Below are 7,949 nucleotides of genomic sequence, written 5' to 3'. Positions count from 1 at the left end.
TGATGCAACAGGATCTGTTTTTTTTTCTCTCTCTCTCTTCAGCCTTAGGCCTCATGCACACGGACGTATTTTTTTGCGGTCCGCAAAAACGGTTTCCGTTGTTCCGTGATCCATGTCAGTTTTTTCTTTCGTGGGTCTTCCTTGATTTTTGGACGGACGGACATGAAAAATGAAAAAAAAAAATCTAAGTCAAGTTTGCCTTTGAAATGATAGGAAAAAACGGACACGGATCACGGACACGGATCACGGACGCGGATGACAATCTTGTGTGCGTCCGTGATTTTTCACGGACCCATTGACTTGAATGGGTCCGTGAACCGTTGTCCGTGAAAAAAATAGGACAGGTCCTATTTTTTTCACGGACTGGAAACACGGATCACGGACGCGGATGCCAAATGGTGCATTTTACGATTTTTACACGGACCCATTGAAAGTCAATGGGTCCGCGGAAAAAAACGGAAAACGGAACAACGGCCGCGGATGCACACAACGGTCGTGTGCATGAGGCCTTATGCACACGACCGTTGTTTTGGTCCGCATCCGAGCCACAGTTTTTGCGGCTCGGGTGCGCACCCATTCACTTCAATGTGGCCGCAAAATATGCGGACAGCACTCCGTGTGCTGTCTGCATCCGTTGCCCCGTTCCGTGGTCCGCAAAAAAAAAATATAACCTGTCCTATTCTTGTCTGTTTTGCGGACAAGAATAGGCAGTTATATTAATGGCTGTCCGTGCCGTTCCAGAATGCACACGGACGCCATCAGTGTTTTGCGGATCCTCGATTTACGGACCACAAAACACACAACAGTCGTGTGCACGTAGCCTTCTTCTGACGGATGTGAACTCACCCTAAGGATTCATGTAAACAATCGTATTTTCTTTCCACCTCCGTTCCATTTTTTTTGCAAACCGTATGCGGAACCATTCACTTTAATGTGTCCGCAAAAACAACGGAAGGTACTTTGTGTGCATTCTGTTTCCGTATTTCCAGTCTGCAAAATTAGTGCATGTCCTATTATTGTCCCCAAATCACGGTCCGAGGCCCCACTCAAGTCAATGGGTCCGCAAAAAATATGGAACGCACACGGAACACATTCGTATGTCATCCGTATTTCGCGTATCCATACTGTAGAAATGCTATGCCCAGCCCATATTGCTCAAGTGTTTGGTTATTAATAAGTTACTGTTTCCGATACGCAAAAAACGGATCGTATACGGAAACCATACAGATATGTTTTGTCGAATAATGGAACGGAAGCGGACTTAAATCAGAGAAAAAAAAACCTCATATACAGAACAACGGATCCGTGAAAAATGGACCGCAAAACAACAACGTCCGTGTGCATGAGCCCTAAGGAATAAATACACTCAAGAAATGAACACAAATCCCTTATGAACTCCACCACTGGACTCTGCATTGCCATATCCTCATCAGGTATTGATGGTGTCCAGCTGAGTATAATGAAGCGTCAGGTGAAGTGATGACCATGTGATGGGTGAGGTATAAAGCTCTCCTCCCTCCACCCCTTCCTGGTGTGACTTCTCCTTTAGTCAGGATGTTGTTAGGGATTAGGTGGAGTTGGCTGCTTGTGGCTCTCATATATGGGTCAGGCTTTAGCAGTGCCTTGGTTAGACACCGGCGCCAGCCAGACACTCGGTGGAGGAATTATCAGCCTGGATGGGGATCTTCTAGAACTGTATCTGCAGTAGGTTCTCCTAGGGGAAATCTTTTGTCTCCAGTTTCTGGAATTGGGTCTCTGAGAAGTTCTGGTCCTGTGTCTGGATGGGGTCGCATGTATCCTGGAGTAGGTTATCAGTCCCGGCAGCTTACACAGCCCCCACCGATTATGCTGAACCCCTCATCCCCTGTCAGAGTGCAGTGTGCTGAGGACAGTATGGTGGTGACTGTAGAGAGAGACTTCTATGGTAATGGTAGGCTGGTGAATCCTTCAGACCTGATCCTTGGGACCTGCACAGCTGGATCTCAGACTTCAGTTACTACTGTAGTCTTTCAAATTGCTCTTCAAGAATGTGGAAGCAACCTAGAGGTAAGTTGGTGGAGGACTAAAGGTCCCTAATAGTAGACAAATATGCACTGGGCAACAATTACTGTGTTTATCATGAAAACCCTTTAGGTCCTTTTCACTATATTGAAATGGTTGTGGATAGATGAGCAAATTTCATATTTTGAAATTTGTTTATGCTTTTACTGGTAAAACGTGAATTGTGTTATGGATTCTACTACCATGGACCATAATGCAATTCTATGACTGAATGCATTTAGAGGCATTCTGTCATAGAAGTCTATGGGCTGCAAAATGGATCCGTTCCTGTTATGCAGGCCATAGACTTCTATTATGATGGAATGCCTCTAAAGGCATTCTGTCATAGAATTGCATTATGATCCGTGGTAATAGAATCCATAACACAATTTACCTTTTACCAGTAAACCAAGCGTGACTTGGTTTTATAACCTGTAATTTGCTCATCTTGTTGTGGATATAGATTTGGTTTCCTTGAGGTACATTAACCCTTTCTACAGCTTGTGCCCAGGAATGTTGGCTTGTTTCAGCTGGTATACTATGGTGTCATGATCTTCTGACACAATCATGGATTTTCATAACACAATCTAACCAGTTGTCCATTTCTGGCCTTGCAGTGTAACTGACCCACTGCTTTGTCAAGTTTCTCCTCTTGTATATTTTATAGGGTGGCCAGTTCTTACTAAATTTTCCCACTGATTTGGTTGAGCATTTAGGATTTGTTTTTGTATGCTTTGAGTGGAGACTAACCTTATTGTGGCTCTTTATCTCCTCAAGATGACTTCAGATATGCTTATCTATAAGATCAACTTGTCTTACACCCCCACCACCTCCCCCAATGTGCCCATCATCAGGTCCAATCCTGCAGTGGTTCCCATCTGGTGTTACTACCCACGGTAAGTCTGTACCAATAGTGGGTTTTATAGCTGTCTTCTAGAGTCTTCCAGTGGTGAAACAAGTTAAGCTAGATGGTGGTTGAATGTGGTCACATTGAGACTGTTTGTTTGCCTCAACCAGCTATAAGACAGTCCCGTCCTGCTGGATCTGACTGGGACAGTCACAGCTTGATTCCACTTACATTATGAAGCAATGTTCTGTATAATCAGTACTGTGATATTTGGCCATGTAATGAGTATAGCAGCCGTACTGTCCATGTAGTCCCATCCTAATTATTGCATTAATCATCCTGCTCCTCTTCAAGGTTCATGATGACTCTAAAAGGGATCTCGACAAACATTCCCCTCTTGCTGTCAATACTATTGAGAGGCTTTGCGCTGTCTCCTCTCCCGGCATGTCTGTTTTACCAACTACTTACTCTCCATGTAGTAATTCTGGAGAACGTTTAACTGTTCCTCTGATTCATAATGGAAGTTGGCAGTATGCCATAAAGGTCTGAGTGTTCAGTTTTGGGGTGTCTGACACTAATTCTATTGGTGCTGCCAGTCACTATGCAGGGACACCCAGATTGGCTTTTATTGCAAACTGCCAGCAATTCAATAGTAGTAGGAATAATGGGGGGGGGAACTGCAGCCCTCAAGATATTCCAGAAATGATATGACCTGGGAATTGATTACTAAAACAAATGTCTGGGGAGGAGACAGGCCCTATTTGAATAGGACCTGGCAGGAGGACTTAAGGCAAAAAAATAGGTCACCGACCATAAAACACCTTGTAAGTAGAGCAGGACTGGTCAGGGTGTCATAACTTCAGTTAAAAGTGCTGGAACACCCCTAAGGCCTCAATGCCATAAGTGTCAGCTTCGCTAATTTACCATATGGTTGACAAGATACCTTCAAGTTCCAGTCAACCTCTCAAAGGGCTTGTCCACCATTACAACCATGGCTGCTTGCTTCCAAAAATCACCCCTGCTGTCCATTGGCTCAGCTCTATTATGAATAGGGCTAAACTGCAGTGCCACCTGTGGACACATGGGATGATTATGAAAAGCTGCCATTTACTTGCAATCATGTACAGTTATCCTTTCATTTCTCTACTCTTCCAGATTTGGCAATGTAAGCAGCAATGCCATCAAGCCAACATGGGCTCCCTTCAGCACCACAGTGAGCTCAGAAGAAAGGTTGTCTTTCTCCTTGACTCTCATGACTGGTAAGACTTCTTCCAGTAGAGGAGGGGTGTGTAGTCTCTTGTCTTGTACTAATGGCCTTATTTTGTCTGTAGAGGACTGGAGTGCTCCTCGTCAATCACTGGTCTACCAGCTTGGTGAGATCTTCTACATAGAGGCCTTTGTGGACATAGAGAACCACGTCCCGATGATGCTGTTTGTTGATAGCTGTGTTGCCACCCTTACTCCAGATGAGACCTCTAATCCTCACTATGACATTATTGCTTATAATGGGTGAGTTTCTGTTTTGTTGTTTTTACTGTTAATTCAAGGGCCTCTTCACTGAAATAAAAATCTCCTACAGGTGCTTGATCGATGGTATGCTAGGAGACTCTTCTTCAGCCTTTGGTTCTCCAAGACCTGAAGCGAATAAGCTTAGATTCACAGTTGATGCCTTCAGGTTCATTAACAGTGACCTTTCTATGGTAAGGACTAGAGATGGTAGTATGACCCTGAATGCCAAGCAATTAACTTTTTGTACCTGTCTCTAACATCCTTGTTTTCACCCCCACTAATTAGGGTTGAAAGCACACAACTGGCCACTGTTCTAACCTGCACTTTCAACATTAGTCTGTTGCCATAATTGGATGTTACACACTGCTTACATGGCACTGTAGCACAAGCGCCAGTGGTACCTTTGTTCTTTTGTGACTTTCACCAGCTGAAATCATGATCAACCCATATGCAAATGAGGGCTTGTAGGTGCCCAGGCCGCTCTGCCTTTCACATTGCTTGTCCCTCCCTGTAAGGGTTCTTTCACACTAGCATTATACTTTTCAGGCATTAAGTTCCATCCTAAGGCTCAATACCAGAAAACTGAGTTTTATCCTAATGCATTCTGAATGGAGAGCAGTCCATTCAGGATGTCTTCAGGTCAGTATTTTTGCCTTTTCAGGACTGAGATAATACCGCAGCATGCTGCGGTTTTATCTCTATCCCAAATTCCGGAACACTTGCTGGAATGCCAGATCCAGCATTTCTTCCAGTTGACATGCATTAATGCCGGATCCAGCCCTGAGTGTCGGCAAAATGGATCTGTTTTTGCGGTCTGTACATGCTTAGACCACAAAACATGTGAGAAAATAATGCCGGATAACACCGAAGAGATGGATCCAGCATTTCAATGCATTTGTCAGATGGATCAGGATCCTGTCCCGGTGACAGAACTGCCTGCCGGAATCCTCTGCCGCAAGTGTGAAAATACCCTAAGTCTGAGTCATCCCCAGTACCGGCTGAGAACCTGCACATGGCAGTTTGCCGCCGGCCTGGGCATGCCCACTGGTTTCACATGGTGAATGCGCACTTGATTTATCGATGCTGCCCACAATGGCAATCAGTGACAAAACAGACTAACTGGGCAGGGCAAGCAAGAGGTTGGAGTAGTAATATGGAAAAGGCAGTGGCCTGGGTACCTACATCACGAGCACGGCCCCTGGACACTTGCCAGCCCTCATCTGCATATGGATTAAAGTTTTTCGGCTGACAGTCTAACAGAGCAACCATTGGTACTTGTGCAAGAGTGCCATGTAAGCAGTGTGTAATGTCACATTTTGGTGACTGACTCCCTTTAATGGAGGTAAATGTATTGGAATTTATATTCTCCTTTGATAACCTGATTATAATGGTATTCTGCTTAATGTAACGGATCTCCTAGCACCCCGACCGGGTACCTCCGTCGATAGATGCTCCTAGTGCTTTCCGAGGACTCCAAGCACTCCACTTGACACCGTACGCCCTGCAGACCCCACGAACCGCCGCAGCTTGGTTGGGGTCTCACCGTCCTCCACCCACGCTGGACCTATGACAAGGCTCCAGTGGGTGAACCTCTCCTACAGCCAGAGAGCAGGAACAGCTCTTACAAGAGCTAGTAGTTATGCCAGGGGAGTATAGCAAATCGTCAGCGTATAGCAATCCCCCAGTTTGATCAGTTATCCAAACACCAGTCTCAACATGATGAAGGATAAAACAGGAACACTTTATTGAGGGCTACCCGCCCGTATTTATGCAGGTCCCCATCTGGTGGCCACGCCCTTAGGGGACCAGAATGGAGACTGCGACACAGGACAGATATGCAGAAATTCAGGATACACAGACACAACACATCCCCACAATGCATCATGGTTTCCTCCTCTCTGCCTGGCGACACCCGAGGAGCAATCCAATTATGTCTCAGGACAAAGGGAAAACACCAATACACACGTGGAGAACAGGACAGGAATCACCACCAAACACACAATGGCACACCCCCACAGCAAACAGACATTTAACATATCCCCAGATAGCTCAAGTCTGAGTGCATATCATTAGGCGAATGGCACTCAGAATACACGAATACAATACTATTAGCTATCTGGGTGCCCTCACATAACATACAATTTAACCGAACGCATAATAACATAAAACACAATTCCAAAGACAGATTTAAGCTGTGCGGCCGGTCTGTTTTCTTTAAAGTTAGTATGGGCCATAATCCTGAGGCAAGAGGCTAGCAACCAGCCCCCTCCAAAACACTGTGGCGAGGTTGGTTTCGTCACACTTAACACTAATGTACGTTAACTGTTTGAAATAAGAAACTCAAACTATTGAAACAGAATACCCCATATGGGAATCCTAATCCTTTCTAGTATGGGTCCTGAGGGTAACTTTTCCAGCTGTCCAAGATTATGCATGTAAGTTATTTCTCGAGATATAAACTGTAATTGTGGTGTCTTAGATCTACATAACCTGTCACCTGAGAGCTGCTGACATCAACCAGACCCCTGATCCAATGAACAAGGCCTGCTCCTACAACAAGGCTACCAGCAGGTAAAACCTTGCACATCTGAGTGTCTTCAGTTAGATGACTACACAACCCTAGATGGGGTCTTGGATAACAATGGATGTTCTCTCAATGGTTGACACTTTTCTTGCTCTTACAGTTGGTCACCTGTGGAAGGCCCCAGTGTGAACTGCCAGTGCTGCAACACTGGGAACTGTGCTACAGTTGGCAGCCGGAGAACAGCATGGGGCCCACAACCTGCCAGGTCAAGAGGAGTTGGGAAGAGAGATGTTGGTGAGTTCTTCATTCAAACGTCTCCTAAAGCTTCCATAAATGTCAAGGTATTTGAAAATAGGTGTTGCTAATTCTTCCACTAGGTTCTCATCTAGAGAAATACACTCTGGCCAGACTGGGCCCTCTTCTAGTGACTGGATCTAAGCCTAACCAGGTTTCCAAAGAAGGAATTTCCCAAGCTTCCAGAATGGTTGTAGAAGAACCTCTGCAGTTGTGGGTGCTGGTGGCCATGGGCTCAATCACTTCAGTAGTTGTTGCTGTGGCTCTTATTGTGGCTGCAAAATGTCTATGGAAAAAACTGTCTCACAAATAGTCCAGAAATAAATGGGTAAAATGTTACTTGTTCTTTTGTCTTTCTGTCTCAATCGATGGTACCAATGGTTGTATGGGATTGGTTTCATGTGACCCACAACTTCATGCATGGTCCAGCAACACGGACCATCTCCTGGTGCTATATACATGAGTACTGTGGGGGCTATATAGAGGATTTTCTGTGGGTCACATGGAAGTATGGTATGGGCACATCTGTATAGAGCTGATGGGTGGTTCATGGCTTTCACTTCTCAGGAGCAGAATAAGAATTGGAAGCTGCTCTCTGGAGGCTAAATTTGCCTTAGATTCAGACTGTTACTATTGATCAGGTCAAAAAAGCAGGTCTGCATGATGCAGAGATGTGAATGGAGTTGTGCTTGAGAAAAAAATTGTTGTGCTTGAAATTACACCTTCCCCCCCCCC

The 7,949-nt window shown here is 45.1% G+C and overlaps 1 protein-coding gene across 1 annotated transcript; it reads left to right on the top strand.

Moving 5' to 3' along the window:
* Positions 1-1,554: 1,554 nt before the first annotated feature.
* Positions 1,555-7,527, top strand: LOC122923093 (zona pellucida sperm-binding protein 3-like). The gene is made up of 8 exons (XM_044273821.1): positions 1,555-2,046; positions 2,818-2,936; positions 4,043-4,146; positions 4,219-4,396; positions 4,467-4,587; positions 6,876-6,967; positions 7,081-7,214; positions 7,298-7,527. The coding sequence occupies exons 1-8, from the start codon at positions 1,555-1,557 to the stop codon at positions 7,525-7,527; spliced, it is 1,470 nt and encodes a 489-aa protein (XP_044129756.1).
* The last annotated feature ends 422 nt before the right edge of the window (positions 7,528-7,949 follow it).

This window comes from Bufo gargarizans, unplaced genomic scaffold (genome assembly GCF_014858855.1).
Source record: "Bufo gargarizans isolate SCDJY-AF-19 unplaced genomic scaffold, ASM1485885v1 original_scaffold_1168_pilon, whole genome shotgun sequence".
Lineage (NCBI taxonomy): Eukaryota > Metazoa > Chordata > Amphibia > Anura > Bufonidae > Bufo > Bufo gargarizans.
This window is presented reverse-complemented; position numbering and strand designations above follow the sequence as displayed.